Source organism: Typopeltis vanoorti, chromosome 5 (assembly GCF_054136105.1).
Source record: "Typopeltis vanoorti isolate ZY-2024b chromosome 5, IOZ_Tvanoo_1.0, whole genome shotgun sequence".
In the NCBI taxonomy this organism is placed as follows: Eukaryota; Metazoa; Arthropoda; class Arachnida; order Uropygi; family Thelyphonidae; genus Typopeltis; species Typopeltis vanoorti.
Window position 1 is genome coordinate 143,497,654 of NC_143553.1, and position 20,638 is coordinate 143,518,291.

The window sequence follows — 20,638 nt, forward strand, 5'->3', positions numbered from 1 at the left end:
TAACAGTTCATATTTGGAATTTGGGTTTACTTGGTGTGGAGATGAAAGTGAACAGAAACGTCAATGTGTTATGACGTGTTGCCGAATGAGTGCATGAAACCTGCGAAACTCCAACATATAGAAATTTAGAAACTAAACATTGTGATGTGAAAAATAAGCCAATTGAATTTTTTCAGCGATGCTTAGGGATATTAAATCATGGGAAAGATATAGTTTCGGCCATGGGTTTCGTTAATAGCAAGGCACCGGAAGCCTCCTATCTCTTAAGTTTGCGCATAGCAAAAACAGGGAAACCTCATTTTATCGGGGAAAATTGGCTACTTCCAGCTTTTATAGCTGGAAGTAGCCAATCTTTTATAGATGTGGGTAAAAACTATGTTTGGCAAAAGTTACTAAAAGATGTTGATTTGATTCCTCTTTCAAATGACACTATCGGACGCAGAATTAATGATATGGCAGGTGACGTAGAATCTCATTTAATCGAAAGAGTTAAGAAGAGCGTTACAAATAGACTGTTACAAATGATACGCAGTTAATGTGCTATGTAAGATATGCGCATGATAACAACATTCGTGATGATATTCTGTTTTTGTAGAACTTTGCCATCCCGAACAACTGGAGAAGAATTATTTCACACTCTCAATAATTACATAATACACAAAGGGATGCAGTAGAAAAAATGTATAGGCTTCTGTTCGGATGGAGCTTGCGCCCTTACAGGCAGGCATAGTGGGGGTCAAGGAAGTAATTCCAGATATGAATTGGATACATTGTTTCATACATAGGCAAGTGTTAGCTTCAAAGGAATGCCACCAGAATTTAAAATTGTGCTTTACAGCGTTGTATAGCACAATTTTAAAGTTAGTTTTATTAAAGCTCTACCATTAAATAACAGGCTGTTTTCAGTACTCTGCGATGAAATGGGCAGTGAATATGTACAACTTTTGCTTCATTCTGAAATTCGCTGGCTTTCCAGTGGAAAATTACTAACAAGGTTATTTCAATTAAGGCACGAAGTTTTATTATTTCTAAATGAACGTAATTCTGATTTTACATCACCCCTTGTTGACTAAGCATGGTTATCAACACTATCCTATCTTTCAGACATTTTTTCAAAATTAAATGAACTAAATCTCTTCCTTCAGGGAAATTCTTTAACTGTTCTTTGATGCCTATGACAAAATGAAAGCATTTGAGAAAAAACTGGTTTTATGGATTAACTATGTAAAAGACAGACAATTTGCACATTTTCCAACATTGGAATCCTTTTTAGTGGAAAATGATATTTTTGTTCATTCTGAGTTTTTGGAAAGGATTTGTGACCACCTCAAAAATCTGAAATGGAATTTTGAAACATATTTTCTGAATAACTTTTAGAAGAAATTTCTGTGGGTTTGCAATCCATTTCAGGTTTGCAGTCACGAGAACGATCTTTCGTTATCGAAAAAAGAACAGTTAATTGAGCTTTCAGGTGACAGTGTACTTAAGAGAAGTGAATTTCCTGAATTATCTGAATCACAAAATCGTCATGCAGTTTTCTACAACCTATCTCTGTGAGAAAGGATTTTCATCGCTCCTTCAAATAAAACAAAATACAGAAATCGTCTTAGTGTGTGTGTGACGATCTTGAATTGAAGTTGACCAATATTGAGCCAGATATCCAGCAATTCTGCAAGGTCCGAGAAGCTCAACCATCTCATTAAAAGTAAATGGTAACATAATTATATCATATTATTTATTTGTTTAATACAAATTAAAATTTTGTTCAATGATGATACACTTTTAATCGTTTACTTCCAATTTAATTAATTATGTTTCCGTATTCAAAACATGCTTTTAGATTTATTATGTTATAAATCGCACAGTTTTTCTGAAATGTTGGTAATTCCTACATAGGTTTTTAAAAAAAATTACAAAAAGTCAAAACGATGTATAAGGAAATAAATTAAAAACACTATGTTTATTTTTGAAGTAAAACTTTAATTCCAACATTCTAAAATGTTATTTTTCTTGCTTTTCTGTTCGCAAAATCGTCGATGACATTATCGAAGTCTATTTCATCACTCAGTTGCTGTTTTATAGACAGTATGGCAAGATTTCTTAAGTACCAAAAAAAACGAGCTGCCTGGGGCAGATCCCCCCCCTCACCCAAGCTACAGCTCTATAACTTCGTGGTCCATAGAATTGTTTTAGGCATTTGACTGGTCCTTGGGCTTAGAAAGGTTGAGAAACGCTGATCTATGTCATAGATCTATTTTTTCACTTGGTTAGAGTATAATAAATTTAGTTTAATCCTTTATCCAAGTGTGAGCAAACAAAGTTTGCACCTGAAAGTATCTTCAGGACTGGGGTAAGGTGGTACAACACCAGGGCACTCCTTGCAAAGGTGGAGCAAGATACCAACATTCCTATCTCAGTATCTTCCATAATGCAAAACACATCTCCTTGCAGATATGTCTAATGTTATGCATGTAGGGGAGGGCCACAACCCAGACTAGTTTCGACCTTTATTGAGGTCTCTTCAGTGGGAGGAGTGCCATGGTGTTGTACCACCTTACCCCAGTCCTGAAGATACTTTCAGGCGCAAACTTTGTTTGCTCACACTTGGATAAAGGATTAAACTAAATTTATTATACTCTAAGCAAGTGAAAAAATAAACTTTCAACATCTTTCTCTAAATCCAGAGTAATTTATTAAAAAAGGGTGGCACACCATTTGGCAACTTCTATAGGTAGAGATGACCTGCTAATGCTTCTGCCTGGTATCTCCACTCGTGCCTGGCTCCCACTGAAGAGACCTCAATAAAGGTCGAAACTAGTCTGGATTGTGGCCCTCCCCTTAATGCATAACATTTGACATATCTGCAAGTAGATGTGTTTTGCATTATGGGAGATACTGAGATAGGAATGTTGGTAGCTTGCTCCACCTTTGCAAGGAGTTCCCTGGTGTTGTACCACCTTACCCCAGTCCTGAAGATACTTTCAGGCACAAACTTTGTTTGCTCACACTTGGATAAAGGATTAATCTAAATTTATTATGTCATAGATCAGCATGTGACATTTGCTATAATGAACACCTTTGAAGCAAAAGTAAATTGTCATTCATTTCATTAAACTATTGAAAAGTCCTAGACTAAATCTCCATAGACATAACATTTAAAAAAAAAAAAAATCACTATAGCAAACTATCGATTATGACAAACTGTTCTGTAGTCTCTACAAGTATGCTATAATAATACAGATTTTTAATAACATCCATGCCACATGTAATTCATACCAATGGTCTGTTGGATAAGTAGAGATGCCCATTCATCTAACCAGTTCAGTCATATAATACTTAATTGTTTAGAAAGCTAAGATGCAGGTCTATTTCTTCTCTTGGTCAGTTATAATTATCTTGTTTCTATTCACAAAAAAGAAATGCTCTTTTTTTATCTGACTTTAACAAAAGCTCCTCCCCCTCCCATATTTGCATCTTTCTAATTTGAGGATTAGCCACTCTCATCTCATTTTCCCTTTAACATATTAGGCCCAGTGGCTTATCATGTCCATCTAACAGTTAACAAGGTTAATCTTTTTTTAATTAAGAAATCTTAGCACCAGACATTATAACATGTTTCAGATTACCTATAATTATCATTATTTCTCTTTCTATGCATATAAAAGGAAGTAACTTTTTTTTGTCATTAACAATTTTTTCTCCTGTGTTTATCTTAATTCAATTAATCAGTCTTTCTTTTAATTAGGTAATCCAAGCATTAGGCATTATAATGTTCTCAATGATAAAAGGCACATTCTCACAAAAGATACAGATAATAGAGTAGCTCTATGGGATGTACTTAAGGTTAGTGTACTGGATTCAAAACTGTAAATTCTCTCATTATTCATTTTTATTCAATTTATAGAAAGGTAATTTTTTTAAGTAAAAAGAAATATCTGTTTCTGCTAAAGAAAGAAAGAAAAACATAATGAATGTAAAATTACTATAATGAAAAAACAAACTGAATAATAAAAAACTTGATAAAATATGCATTTCTTTTGTTAATCAAATGTAGATCTCTATAATATTACTGAGTTGTATTATTTATTCCATAGGCCTGTAAAGTAGAAGATCTCACTCAAGTAGATTTTGAATCAGAAATTAAAAAGAGATTCAAAATGGTATATGTCCCAAATTGGTTTTCAGTGGATTTGAAAACTGGGGTAAGTGTTTTAATGCATAAGTACTAACTATGAAAGGACTCTCCCTTTTCCATTTCTATATGCATAATATTTCTGTTTACTAGAAATTTACCATAGTCTGGTGGTAAGGCTATTTATAACTGTGTTTTTTAACAAAATTACAACATTAACTAAAATTTAATTAATACTTCCAATATTTCGACAGTCAATTGCCATTCAGTCTGTGCGGTTAGCCTAGTGGCTATGCGCTTCGCAACCACATGCCTGAGGAAGGAGTGTCCTAGATTCGATTCCCATCAGGTGACGTGAGGAGCTGAAGGATCTTCCTCAGCCATAGCCAAGTTAGCCAGTTTTGGGCATGGACAGTAGGGTTTTTCCAATAGTTTATCCTGGGGTTTTTCATCCCGCAAAGCAGGTAAACCGGCCTTGAGAACTCAGCGCTACAGGGCATACGATACACCAGGGCGTAGGGCTACCACCTAATCTGTGAACGGTTTGAGGTCCACTGATTAATAAAACCCTCGACACTGCAAGGTAAAAGAGGGTAAAAGGAGGATGAGGATGATGAGAATTGCCATTCAGGAAACAAAATATAAGATATATGCATGCATGCACTACACTTAGTGATGAAGCTGAAGAATGGCAATTCTTAATATCCTGAATAGTGGCCTCTAGTAGGCTAACTTGGGTGTCCTTGGCTGTTGAACTGAAGTACAGAGGATGGGAGCTTCCCAAATTTGGTACTGTTTCATGCAACCAAATTTGTTGAGGTTTGGGTAGTTTCTTAAGGCCAAATCAGATTCAAGGAAAAGTCGTTCGTGTTTATATTTGTGGCAATGGAGTATAATGGTCTTCTTCCAACGTATTCTATGGCAGGTGTCCAAAGCAGGCTAGCAAGTCCTGAGTGGCTGTAGTAGTAGTGGAAATGGATGCATTTCTGATGTTGGCTGTCCTGCTTGTTTGCCCATATTAGTACAGTTTACAAATGACTTGGTAAACACCTGACTGGTCTAGGGACTGTGGTTGTAAGGATTTAGCCCTCTCCAGGATGCTATTTAGGACCTTAAGGCCTACTTTTAGTTGACATGCATCATACTCATTACTTAGTGGTAGTGTAGTGCCTGCATGCACATATCTTATTATATTTTGTTCCTTGATGATGGCATTTGAAAGTTTTTCCACTTTGTTATATTATAAATTAAAGATGCCAAGAAATTATATTCTTGGTTTCATCCTTTATCCAAATGTAAGCAAACGAAGTTTGCACGTTAAGTAACTTGATGACTGGGCAACTCGTATACAGAGGCTAATGACTACACATCACTTGCCTTAGTATCCCATAATGCAAAGCACATATCCTTACAGACATGTATAATGCTATTCATTACAGGAAGGGCTACTATCCAGATGGGTTCAACCTTTATTGAAGTCTCATCAGTGGGAGCCAGAATTAGAAGTGATACCAAGGTTGAAGTAATGCAGAAGTCACATTTCCATATATAAGTAGCCAGAAGGTGTCACCTTATTACTAAAATACTCTGGATTAGAAATAGATGTTGAAAGTTTTTCCACTTGGTTAAATTAAATAAATCCTATAAAATGGAAAGCCTAATCTTGCTGAATACATTACCTTGAAGTACATTCATTCATCCATCTGTAGCTGTTTTTAACCACACTTTCCAAGTATCCTTGGATTTCCTAACTATAATATGAGGATAAGGCAGTTAACCCTATACCTCCAAGTATTGTTGTCTGTAAATTGCGTGTGTTCTACAGGCCAATTTGTCGGTTTTGAGGGATGAAAAAACCCAAGTTTCCGGGACGGAAAACCCTCTACCTCCGTATGACACCAGTTAACTCATCTTTAGTCGAAAGAGACCAGATAAAGGTTCCTCACATCATGGATGGGAATCGAACCCAGGTCTTTCCAACCAAAGGGCTTTGTTTATACCAACTGAGCTACGGAGGCCCTCCTTGAAGGACATTATCCTTTCTAAAGTGATTTAAGAATCAAACTTAAATCCTTTATCCAAGTGTAAGCAAACAAACTTATTAATTAAAAAAGGTGAACTGAATAATAATAATTCATTTTCAAAGTGGTTGAAATCAGAAAATCTTTTTTCAAATTCAATTTTCAATTCTTCAATTTGATGAATGTACTTTGTTGTACATTCATCAAATCCGTAGCGCAATTGGAAGAACGACGGTACATTGCGCCCTTCGATTGGAATAGGCCTAAGTTCGATTCTCGTCGCGACGGGAGGAATCTTTATCTGGTCGATTTCAATCGATGGTGAGTTAGCCGATCTCATACGGAGGTAGCAGGGTTTTTTCTCCCGGAAACTCGGTTTTTCATCCCGCATACATACAAATCGGCCCTTCAGAACACACGCAATTTACAGACAAAAATTGCTAGTTGTGGTGGTGTTGGAGGTGGGCGGTAGATGGCGTTGATTCGTAGTAGAGGTAAGGTGTAGAGACAGTTGAAGATGTCCTCCCGCGATGAGTCTTCGGACTCCTTGGAGGTATCAGGAATAATAATAATAATAATACTTTTCAGCATCATTATTTGGAAAAATCGATTTAAGTGTAGGAAAGTGGGCTAAATTATTCTTTTCCAACTGGGTTTGCCAAAGATAGAGTTTTGCCAGAAATGACTTAATTGATGTATATTATTTCTGGGAAAACTCCCATGTTACTCCTCTTAATAAACTATTATAATTACAGCTGTTTTGCCTGCTTCAGTTTAGGAGTGCCCCTGTTTAAATGTCATTGGCTATTTACTCATGGATTCTTAGGGCATTATGAGTGTAAATGTACCAAAAAATATATGTAGTATAAGGAATAGAAATTTACACATACCTTTTTCTGGGTGTTGCGGCTTTTCCTCTTTCTGCAATGTCGAAAAACTACTGAGTGTGTGTGTGGGGGGGGGTAGGCAATTTGGTAGAATTAAGTTAGAAAAACCCGGTTTTTTTTCCGTAATATATATAAACATATATATTATATTATATAGGGTGGGGAAAAGGTGAAAGGGTTGATTTTTTTAAAATAGGGAGGGGGAAGGGGAAAGGTGGTTGACGGGGTGCGGTCCGTTTCGACTATTCGTGGTCGTCATCTGAACACATTGGGAAAGTGGATGCTATGTCAGGTTGAGTAGGTGCTTCTGCTTTTGAAGTGTTTGTGTTGTCGCCTATTGGTCGGGGTTGTGACCTCAATTTTATGTTGTGAAGCTTCCAAACCTCGGAGATTATGTAGGGCCTGTGTACGTTGATAGAGTTCACGTCACACTTTATAGCTATTGTTTCCGATATTCTGAGCATTGTTTCATTGTCTTGTCTGTCTACTATGATGGCCTTGTCTATATGACTTAATTGAATTATACATATGACATATCAACTGTTCACATCCTTGCAGAGCAGTATTCAAAGTGTTTAAGTGGCTTGTTATGTCAACTAAAAAGGCCAAGTCTTTGCATCTATCTTCATCTGTGAGCTGAGGAATCAATTTTCCTTTGGATGAAGTAAACATGTCAATTTCTTGAGTTCAAAAAATCTTTTTAAAACGATGCCACGACTAAGCCACCTAACCACCATATAATATTAGCAGACTACTGTATTGTGAATTCAATTCATCCAACAAAGCATGAATTGTCAATGATTCAAGGTGTGAGAGCTTATCCAGTATACTGTTTTAATTACTAAATTTATGACTTCTTCCATCTTTAATATTTTGACATAAAGTGACTCCTGATGTATGAAATGCAATGAAACAATTTAAGTTTGTCTTTGCACAACATTTCATTTTTCATTTGAAGTTTTGTAACAAGTCCGGCATTAATTAACCATTGCAGGAGCCTCATCTGCAGTCACACTTACTAATTTTGACCAGTCTGCATGAGCATGTCACATTCATATCCTCATCAATGCCATGAATAAATATTACTAACTGGAAAGTATTAATGTCTGTATGTTCATCAACTGCAATGGAAAATGCTACAAAACTTTATTTTTTCATGCAATATATCTTGGAAGTTCTCTGCTATATCTTCAACATACTCCAGCAGCATCACTTGTTGTGATAACATTCGAAAATGTTCTCTGTTGAAACTTCAGTTTATTTTTTAAATCTTAAAGTTTGTCATCATGCATCTTTTCTGTATATTTATCACAGTTCTTATGGTTTGTTTCATAATGGCATTTTAGGTTATATTCTTTCACAATGGCAACACTTTGTCTGCATATCAAACATGTTGGGATATTTTTTACTTCCACAAAGAAATATGCCTTCTCCCATTTTTCTTGAAAAAATCTAATTTTCTTTTTTAACTTTAAATTCAGACGTTGTTATGGGCGGGAAAAAAATATAAGTTATTGAGGTAACTTTTTATTAACATACTATCATATTAAAATGGTAACCTGTAACTTATTGATATTGTATCACGTGGCTTAAAATGGCTGTGTGACAAGTAACGTCCATTCAGTGTTGCCAACATTTGGTGATAGAAACATGGTACAAAGAATTGTAATAAGTTTTATTTTTGTTTAAAGCTGTCATAGAACATTTTGAAGTTTGAACTTTTTCTGTTTTAATCCCTGCAGGATGTTAGAAACACTGATTTTTAGAAAAGAAATCATTAAGGTTGCAGGCCAGGTACGAAGCCTTCACAGGATGTATCTGGCTGCGGGCTGCCAGTTTGCAATCCCTGCTTTAGCAGAACAGTTGGCTAAGGTGTGCAGCATTGGGTCATCAGCTATATAGCCTGACTTGTGCACCTATGATGGGAGAACTAAAATAACCATTCTCCTTATGTGGCTTACCTAATCCATCCCATCTGCTTTTATGTATTAGGCCAAAGTATTTCCTGTTTTTTATAAACTTAATTTTGGTAATAATTGGGTGGTTAGTCCTGTCTCTGTAATCTGCTGTCACTGTCAGTTTGTGTGTTCTCTTATCCAATTTGGCTATTGCAATAAGTTACTGAAAGAATATATACTGGCCATACTTGTTCTTTCATCAAGTATGCTTTACTGTTGCTATAGCATATACCGTTATGACAAACTTGCTCACTGTAACTATAATAAATTTAGTTTAATCCTTTATCCATTTGTTTGCTTACACTTGCCCTGAAGTATCTTCACGACTGAGGCAACTTGTGGTAAAGGTGGACCAAGCTCTCATCACCCCTGTCTCAGTATCTCCCATAATGCAAAGCACATCTCTTTGCGGACATGTATAATGCTATGCATTAAGGGAAGGGCCACTACCCAGAATGATTTCGACCTTAGTATCACCACCCAGTGGGAGCCAGACCCAGAAGTGGTGATACTAAGGCAGAAGCAATGGAGAGGTCATATTTACCTATACGAGTTGCCAAAAGGTGTACCACCTTATTATTAAATTACTCTGGATTTAGAGAAAGATGTTGGAAGTTTTTTCCTGAAGATACTTCAGGTAAAAACTTTGTTTGCTTACACTTGGATAAAGGATTAAACTAAATTTATTATAGTCTAACCAAGTGGGAAAAAACTTCCAACATCTTTCTCTAAATCCAGAGTAATTTAATAATAAGGTGGTACACCTTTTGGCACCTCGTATAGGTAAATATGATCTCTCCATTGCTTCTGCCTTAGTATCGCCACTTCTGGGTCTGGGCGGTGGCCCTTCCCTTAATGCATAACATTATACGTGTCTGCAAGGAGATGTGCTTTGCATTATGGGAGATACCGAGACAGGGATGATGAGAGCTTGGTCCGCCTTTACCACGAGTTGCCTCAGTCCTGAAGATACTTCAGGTGCAAACTTTGTTTGCTTACACTTGGATAAAGGATTAAACTAAATTTATTATAGTCTAACCAAGTGGGAAAAAACTTCCAACGCTCACTGTAACAAATTTCGAAATAGTGCTAATCAAAGCCCCATAGACACAATATTATGCTAAAAAAAATTCACTGTAACTAATTTTTTATGCAACTTCTATCTATGAATAGTTATAAATCTATAGTGCATTAGTATTGTGTGGATGGGCTAAGGATTTTTTGTTTTTATTTATTTTTGCTTTATCCAGAAACTTTGCTCTAGAGACCAAACATAGAACTTTTCAAGCCTCCAGTAATCAGGATAGTAGTCTTGCACTGGTCGATGAAATTCATCTCTCACTTTTTTAAAGATAATCACAAGCATCAGTGCCATGTTGCAATTCAAACTTGCAGCTTGTTGGTTGGAGAGCGAATATGCTAACCATTTGGCCAACCAAACCAGCTAGTTATTCTTGTGGTCTTTATAGGTCTGCTGCAGCAAGAGTATCTGTATTTTCCTTTACCTGATAAACAAACTACAGTATTTCTGTTTATTAGACAATGACAGTATATGTGATAGTGTTCAAACCAATCTTGATTCATAGATCTGAAAGTTGAATTAGAAATATAATAGTTGATCAAAGACTAGACTACAGATAATAGAGTACTGAGAAAAATTAGTGAAGTGAACAGATACATCAGGGGAAGAATCATATGAAAAATTAAGATATTAGGAAGGAATGTGTCTAAACTTTTTTGAGACTGTCCCTGTTTAAAGATCTTTCTTTTTCATAGAATACCTATGAAAAATTTCTAAAAAATTATTGGAAAGGAATTTTTACATATTTCAATTTAAAAAATTCAAAAATTCTGTTTTTTTTTTAAAAAAAAGAAATCAAACTTAAGCTGTTTATTCAGATTGGTGAATAAATTTTAATAAATCATTACAGTAATATTAACAACTTCAGTGCACATAATAACTGGTATGTTGCACAGGATTTTGTGCATTCTTTGAAGGTACAGGAATTTGATGATAATGATGAACACTAACATCATAGCAAGCTTCATCATACATCCATTATAATAGATTTATAGATTCAATTACTGTTTGAGATAAAAAAAAAAACCCTTTAATAACATTGAACTTCTACATTTCAATCTTTACATTAACATTTTTAGGGACACACACACACACACACCATAATGTCTAAAACTAATTAATCTGCCTAGCCTTAACCTCTTATGGTAAAAAAATAATAATAATAATAAAATTAATAATTATATCAGCCAATCAACAAATTCCAAATTTTGACATTCATTATTTTTGACCTTAATATAAAGATTGAAATGGAGAATTGTAATGTTATTACAGTTTTTAATCTCAATGCACCATAAACAAGGTGCATTGTGCCATGTAACAAGATGTGTTTGTAGCCAGTATAAATTGAAGGAATATGATGCTCCCAAGTCTGGAACACAAATCTGCACAAAAATATTCAGAACTGAGGCTCACAACATGGGTTTCAATGGTAGGATGGACTGCAACATGCATGCATGCAGCATCATGTTCATTGGTGCAAAGAGCACATACACTGGGGGTGTGGAAGCTTGGAAATCTGTGTTATGGAGCAATGAATCACACCATACCCTCTACCAAGCAGATGGACAGGTGTGGTAGGTACCCAGTGAATGGCTCTTAACAGAGTGTGTAACCCCAACTATGAAATTGTGAGGTGGCAGTGTGATGATATGGGCCTGTTTTCCTTGGTTCGGACTGAGACGTTTGTGGTTCCAAGAACATTGAACTCCGAGACATATCTGAACATTCTGGACAATGCAATGCTTCCTACTTTGTGGTATTTCTACAGAACCGAACAGTGTCTTTCAGCAGGACAATGCACTACTACTGTAACCATGGTTTGTGGACACGAATGTCACCACACTTGACTGGCCTCCACAGAGCCCTGATATCAACCCTATTGAGCATCTGTGGGATGAACTGGAGTGTTGGGTGAGGTCAAGATGTCTGCCCCATAGCAGTCCAGGACCTCATTACATTACATTCCTACAGGAAGAATGGTCCAAAATTCCCATTGATCACTATCATATGCTTGTGGAAAGTATGCCCATAGGATTGTTCCGGTCATTGCCAAAGAAAGAGGTCCTACATCTTAAGGCGAGTGCTATAGCTCACATTGTGGTTTCTGTGTTGACTTCTTCCCAGCAATGTAGCTATTAAAGTTTTTTTTTTCTCTCTCTCTCTCTCTCTCTCACACACATATTTAGTATCAATTCATTATTTTTACTAGATGTCGCTAGTTTATTTGCATATCTTAATATTCTTATTAAGATATGCAAATAAACTTAAGTTATTTCTTTGTCAAGTAATAGTTGCATTATATGCACTAGTTATGAAATATTTATTATATGCATAATTAAATTATGCTTAATAAAAACACTCGAAACAATAACAAAAAAATTAATGTGATTATTTCTTGCAGATGTTATGTATTCATCTAGATGAGCCAGACTGCTTTGCAGCATGGGTTTCAGCAAAAGAATTTGGACTAGGACCAACAGATGGACCTGACCCCAAAAGTGAATTTTATTTTAATTTACTGTTATCATCATTTGGTGTACTTTATTGATCCAAAGTAGATTCCTTTCCTTTATCTACTGAATAGTTTGTACAATTTTTTAAGTTTATCATGGTTATTACTTTTTAATTCAGTTTAATAGTTATAAAATATTGTTCTTCCTTTGAACTATTTAATTATAATATTAGATGCTCACTGTAGTTAACTAGCAGAGAACAAAGAAACAGTGTTTTATAATGAATTTGGGATTAGAAAAGTATTATTCCTAAACAAAACATCCATGCAGGTATGCATTCGGGGATAACTGAGACTTTATAACCATCCTGGCAATGAACTTTCTAGTGGATCTTTAAGAATTTGATTCCTTCTCCCATCCCCCAGAGTACATTATTTTATTTATTTACTTTTTATTACATGAATCACACTGACAAAAGCTTGTTAGCCTATAAGCTCTGCTAAAGGGTAGATAATTTGGAACCTGCTGAAGAGACCAAACAACATGGAACTTTTCAGCTATTTTAGGCATTCAGTAAGCAGTCTGGTGGTTGTCTTGCATGAGCAGTAATATTCATCTACCACCTAAGGATGTTTGCACAATATCCATGTTTATAGTGAGATTCAAACTCAACCTCTTGGTTGGAGAATGAATATGTTAACCATTTGGTCAACTGGACCATCATTTTGGTCCATATATATATTCTCAGATCTTCTCTGCATTACGTTTCACATTTTGGTAGTCAAGTAGCTGTTGGAATTTGTATGTAGTATTTTTTAATCCTTGGATATATAATGGCTAAACTAAAATTCTTTATCATATTTTAATTTCATATTTTGTACTATTTCTGTAAAAATAGGAAGTTTCAAATGTGAACTTGGCAATAAAGTTTAAACTATTATTTTATTTATGCAGTGTTTGTGGCAGTCATTACTGTAAATTACAGCAAATTATTGACTGTGTCTATACTTAATCAGAGATTAAGTTCCTTTTCCATACTTAATATGGATAATCAATTTAAGTTTCTATCTCTTCAAATAAGTTTTCATTTTTGAAACTTTCTCTCTCTCTCTCTTTGTTAGTCGGATCTTATATCCCAGTGCACTGAGCAGTCAGTTAAATTATTATTCTAAAATTTGCTTTTGTTGTTATGTTTTAAAGCTATTCTTTCCAAGAAGCAAAATGGTTTTGGGTAATAGCTGAAGCATTTTCCACTAGTAGCTTATTGCATATCTCAAAATACATTAGCAGCTGTTTTTTTATACAATACAGTAGTTCCCCCCCCCCCCCATCTGCGGGTTCGCTATCCGCAGTCAACCCCATCAGCAAAGTGGATATTAGCTCCAACATTATTTCCAAGCCGAATGTTTCTAGAAACTTTCATAGTTTCGTAAGTTGGCCTGAGAATTTACGAGCTCGGCATCCCTTAGTTACTTAAGTCAAGTAGTGCAAGCTAAAGCAATTTGGGGATGCCAAGCTTGTAAGCTCTCAGGTCAACTTACAAAACGTTCATAGATTCTACAGACATTCAGCTTTGAAATAATGTTGGATCTTTAATATCCAACTTGCCTATATATTATATAAGTTCGTAAGTTTTAAATTGTGCACCGTTCTGAGTAGTTCTTGATTATCATATTGACTGTTGCGGTATCGCATTTCTTGTGTTCAAGTAACTCTTATTTCTCTTAATAATGGCCTCAAAGCGCAAGAGTAGTGATGCTGGCAATTTGGATATGCAAAAAAGAAGCCGTTAAGTGCTTCCTTTTAAGTAAAAAAAAAAGTGAAATTCTCGACTTCATAAAATAATAAATAAATAAATAATGGAAAAAAAAAACGTATGCTGAGGTTGCTAAGATTTCATTCATATTCATAGAACTTTTATTACAGTATGTTATAAATGTTGTATTTTATTATTAGTTACAGTTGTTAATCTCTTACTGTGCCTAATTTATAAATTAAACTTTATCATAGGTATGTACATATAGAAAAAAACGTAGTATGTATATGGTTCAGTACTATCTGCGGTTTCAGGTATTTGCAGGGTGTCTTGGAACGTATCCCCTGTGGATAAGGCAGGGGGGATGGACTACTGTAATAGTATAAAAAGCAAGAAAGGAACATTTGTAATTGTATATTTCAGCAACTTGTAAATACCGTTATGGAGTCCATTAACTGGGAAAGGTGGAGCATAACTGGAACATAAGTTCCAGTTAAAGTAAGAATGAAAACTATAAAATAGAAATATTTACACCTTTATATAACACAATTTTATGAGAATTAGAACTCAAGTATTTCCACATGTAGAAATTCTCTCATACTAATTCAGCTGCCTCTGAATTAATATGAGAGAGCCCAGAATGCTAGTTGGGAACAGTATAAAAGGGACTAAATAAAAATAACAAAATAGCATTCTGGGCTCTCTCATATTAATTCAGAGGCAGCTGAATTAGTATGAGAGAATTTCTACATGTGGAAATACTTGAGTTCTAATTCTCATAAAATTATGTTAGAATTAAGGTAAAGATGAGATCATACAGATGAGGAAAAACAGTCTTTCTGGATGCTTAATGATATATATAAACACTCTAGATCAGTGGTCGCCAAAGTGGTCGATATCGACCCCCAGGGGTCAATTCGGGCTCAGGGGTCGATAGAAAAATATAAGACATCATTGTATGGGTAATGTTTAATTCGGTTAACTTGGATTACCTCCATCCTGAACGACAATGCAATTAAGAGTGAATTGTAGGAACAGTGACATGAATAAAACCTGTAAGATGGAGCAAGGTCATGAAAATAGTTATGGTGGCCAATCATGTAGGCCAAAATGACGTATTTACCAATAAACGGATGTCAGTGGTTCCTGCGCAGCGGGAGAGAGATTGCAACATGTGCGTTGTTGCTTATTTACTTATACTTATATGTAATCGATCCCAGTTCTCATTTTTGCGCATCAACATACAAGTGAGTGTTAATGTTCTAAAATTCATCAACATACATATTATAATTCAATCGTTATTCATTCACGAACTAAACTTCTCTATGTTGAAGAGTTGAGCAGGGCTGGTAGTTTTGTACATCCTATATACCTATAGGAAGATTGTATTATTGTTATTTTGTTATCTAAATTAAATTTTATATTTTATATATTATTTATCTCACCTATCAAATATGTAATGTTAAGAAGGACGTCGAAAACAAAACATATCGCTTTGACGCTAAGCCAATATAATAGTATAATAGTATAATATTATAGTATAATATTAATAATATATAGTATAATATAATAGTATATACTATATTACACAGAAAAGAAACACTGTAACTATAAAATAAACAATCTTAAAACTCGCATAAGCATCTTTTCTCCTATTATAATTACGTTATAGTAAAATAGAGGGGGTCGATAAAAAGTCAAGAAACCCTTGAAGGGGTCGACGGTCAAAGAAGTTTGGCGACCCCTGCTCTAGGTTCTTAATTGGTCAGAAAGAAAAACTTAATACATACTATAAATTAATAATATAGTCTAAATGTATTAAGAAATTAACACAGTCCCAGCTCTGGCAAGGTTCCAAAGGAGTTGAAAGAGGGTAAGATAGTTTGGTAACTATTTTACCATCTTTAAAGGTGACTTAAAAGAGGTGACTCCAAGGAAGTAGCAAATTGCAGACCAACTAACAGCTCAGGGTGGTTAAAGTTAAAATCCAGCAATGGATGGATAGGAATATGATACTCTTTGGTGGGCAGCATGGATTGTAAAAGATAAGTGTCCTGCCTTAGTAATTGACTCACACTTTATAATAGAGTGATAAATTAGATAACAGAAATGACTACACCATGATACTGCTGGACCTTGCAAAGAAATTTGAAAAAATACCACATGGAAAATTATTACAAAAGTTGGAGGAAATGAGAATGAATATGAAGCTGGTAGTGTGAATGGGATGGGGTGGGGGACTGACAGACACATGCCAGAGAGTAATATATGGTGCAGTGGAATTGAAGAGAATGAGAATAACCAGTGGAATGCCTCAGGATTCTGTACTAGGATACTACTCTTTAATTTGTATGTTTAATGATAAAGAGAAAGATTTAAGGGAGATATTCAGTTGATTTGCTGATTATGCAAAACTAGGGAAGGCAATAGTTGATAAAGATGATATAGATATTGTGCAGGATGATTTAAATAAATTGGCATTGTGCACGTAGGATAATGATTGAGAGTTTAATACACAGTAAGGTTACATACTGTGTATCACATTGATGGTACTGTTTGCAGGAAATTAATGAGGCTAGGGATTTAGGAATTAATGATGAACAGAGATTTGAAGTTCAGAAGGCATGTTGCAAAAGTAGGTAAAATAGCTCAAAGGATTATTTGGATGTTGAAGAATACATTGACAAGTAATAATCACGAGGTGATTATCCCTCTTTATAAAGTTATGATTTGGCCATCTTGACTACTTGTGCACAGATTTGGTCACCTGGGTTTCTGAGGTGGGGGGTCAGAAGGTGATGGAGAGGATTCAGAGATAAGTGACCAAGCTGGTGAAAGGTCTGTAGAATGCTCTATGAGAATAGGGTGAAGGTGTGTGGGTTGTAAAGTTTAGTTAATAGGTGGAAAAGATGGGACACAATAGAAATGTATAAGATTGACACAGAAAATTTTTCAATAGATGATGAACAGAGAGAGAAAGAACTAGAGATCACACCTGGAAGTTGTGTTAGTGTGGTTGGTACGGGTGAGTGGATAGAATGGATTGCCAAATTAGTTCTGAGTGCCCTGACAGTGAATGAGTTTAAGAAGTATGATAGGTATTGTGTATGTCAGCGTTTCCCAGATTTTTCCTATGATGGAACACTTCACAAATCCTGAAATTTTCACGGAACACCTTGGTTATTTTGTAATGTATTAATTAATTATGGCATAATCATAAAGAGTATTAGTACACTTATGTACACAGTGTGACATGTTGACAAATATAAAGTTACATTTAAATCAGTTATCAATCACTGGACTAATGAAATCTTGTAGCATATTGTAGTTTCCTCAAGCCAACATCATTAAATTTATTCGTTCTGATTTTCATTGACATATGCCATTCTGATCACCAAAAATTTATAATATTGTTATAAGTACTTAAGAGTGAATGCAGACTTTCTCTTGTGTGTGCTGGTAGTTTTCCCCTCCTTTTGTACATCCTGGAGATCGCTTTGTAGGCTGGAGGTGGATGAATCACTATCTGTTGCCGTCATAAACACCTTCAATAAGAGATTTCTTAACACCAAAATTAAACAAAGTCCCTTTTTTCTTATTCATATTAAAATTTAAATCTGTAGGCCTATTACTTTTAAAAAATCACAGCACTACAGTTTCAAAACAAGCACTTTCATCCTACAATATGAACTTGCGAAGAAAGTATTCAGTATTACTAGATTTGAGAAGAACCGGATACAGACTCTTGATCTTCAATTTCAGTGGAAAAATTTTCTTTATACTTCCTTGCTGATTGGTCACTAACATTTGCAACACAGATATTATTTCGTTTTTTGAGAACAGAGGATATGCTGCCCATTGTTGTAATTGGCTTACAGCCAATTTTTATGACCAGTCATAAACAGCAGTATTCTCTTTCCCGAAGTACTTCAATGTTTCAAACTACACGGCTTGGTCACTGACATCACGGAACACTTACTTCACTTTCCACGGAACACAATTTGGGAAACCTTGTGTCTCCCACGATGAGTCTTCTGGCTCCATGGAGATACCCATATAATAATAATAAAAAGGCAACTTTGTAATTTTATAACAGTAATTGTATACCTGGCTTTAACTGCTTGGATGAAAACTTGAAGAGAATACTTAAGGATGAAAGCTAGATAACTGGAAAAAGACCACCATATTGCCTTTAAGGAATGAGGAGAACCAACATGATGCCCAATCCTCATCTTCATGTGTGTGCACGCATACATGCCTTTGTGCCACGTTATAATAGATATTCACTGGTATTGAACAAACGAGGATAGGCTGCAATTTGGGTTTTAACCGACCAAATTCTCTCTGTTGGCTTAAACCAGAAATATGCATGATAGTACCTGATGAGATTTCATGCCAGTTAGATGTTTCCCAGTTAAGCAAAGTCCCATTGTTTTAACCAGGGAATCATGACAAACAGTGAAAAGTTAGCTGAAAACATAGCTGACTACCAAAACAAATATCTAGAAGAAGAAGAAACCCAATGTCCAAAGAAATTGAAGATAGGAAAACCCTCAACATAAAGGGCATTAATGAAAAGAAATTGAATGTGCAGAAGAACTGGGGAAAGAACCACATGAACATGATTAGTGAGACAAAGTGAACAAAAACAAAATAAGTATAACATGTTATATTTGGATAATAATCAGGGTAAGGAAGGAATAGTGATAGCATTCAACACCAGACATAAACTTCTTGATTGGAAGGCACTTTCAAGTAGAGTTATGCGGGCAAACTTCAAAATGGAGAAATGGAAAAAAGAAAAAAAAATCAGCTAACGCCTTTTTGTTCCTGTATAGAAAGTAGGCGAGGCCGTTTTTTAGCCCTATCTAACTTTTGGAGGCTGAGTGGGCAGTTCATTCTCCACTGGTAGCCAATCAGAGATAGCTGGCCCAAGGCTATCACTAATTAATCGGCACGCAGTGAAGGTGGCTAGTAAGTACCACCATCTGGCAGTCCCTAACACAGTATTTTAATGTCTGAAAATAGTGTGTGGGTTCAACGACCGCTTTTCTTGAGTTTATGGGACAAAAAACCCGCTAGCCCGTGCCAGAGATTGACTAACTCGCTAGTCGGCGACTAGATTCGAATGCCTTTCGTCAAGCGCTGTAGAGTGCTAATACCACTTCTACTGAGCTACACAGGCTCAAATGGAGAAATGGACAATGAAATTTATGTTCCTATGGTCCCACAGAAGATTCTCCTAAGGAAGAGGTGGAGAATTTTTTGAGTAATTAGAATAGACTTCTGACATAAAGAAAATGGAAAAATCCTTGTTGTAGATGTAAAAGCAGAGTAGGAAATGAATCCTACCAGTCATATAGAAACATTTAGGGAAAATTTGGAGAAAAGGGCAAGGCTAATAATAATGGTATCTGCTGGATCTCTGTTCAGGATATGGACTAACCATCACTAACACCATGTTCCAACATAAAGATGTGCAGAAATCCATTAGAGAGAATATACAAGAAATAAGAAAAGCCTCATTGATTGTGATTGATGATAGTGATACCTTCATGCTGGTTCAGGATACAGGAGTATACAGAGGGCCTGAAATTGGAAGTGATCATCACTTTGCTTCAAGTAGGATAAAATAATACTCGAAAAAAATGTTTTAACAGATGTAAGGAAAATTATAATTTATTACAACTCATATATATTTTGCCCACCATAACATGAGCATCATTCAGGGAGAAAGGAAAAGAATTGCTACAGCATTCAAAATATTAAAGTTTTCAGGGAACCAGGTATAGTTATATCATTCAAAATTAATTTAAAAAAATATATAATAATAAAATTAAAAATAAATATTTACAAACAATTTATGCTGATTACCTCTCAAAACTTGGAGATAGGCATGCAGTCTGTTCAATTAAAATTAGGGCAATAACGCAGGGTTTCGCACATTTCAAGGAGTAGCTAGTCAAAATTTAAATCTACTGTAGTGCAATATCTTTGCCTGATCCTGATGAACTCTGTCAAGTGTCAATGGCATGAGAAGCAAGGCATGAATCCTCTGACTCTAGCAATCTTATGTAATCTTCTTCTTCTCTCTTCCATCATCTATGTGGATGATGATGAGACCGAATGAACTCTTTCCACTTCTGTCTCTCCCGGGAGAGTCCGAACAATTCTGTCCAGTTTGGTGTTGCTTGTTGTGATTTGGTTTTCAGGTCCTCTTTTATTTTGACTATCCATCTAATTCTGGGCTGTCCTTTGGATCTTTTACCTTCCATCGTTGTATTCAGGGCTTTAGATGGTAGTCTTTCTGTTCCCATTCTCGTCACATGGCCAAACCATCGCAGTCTTCT

General features: G+C 35.5%; 1 protein-coding gene across 1 annotated transcript in view; it reads left to right on the forward strand.

Moving 5' to 3' along the window:
- Positions 1-20,638, forward strand: part of LOC150106895 (WD repeat-containing protein 48) — a 216,875-nt gene that overhangs the window by 117,509 nt on the left and 78,728 nt on the right. The window contains exons 11-13 of the mRNA XM_090392799.1: positions 3,746-3,843; positions 4,095-4,202; positions 12,481-12,577. Coding sequence (XP_090248925.1) covers positions 3,746-3,843; positions 4,095-4,202; positions 12,481-12,577 — 303 coding nt within the window. The remainder of the gene's footprint in view (positions 1-3,745; positions 3,844-4,094; positions 4,203-12,480; positions 12,578-20,638) is intronic.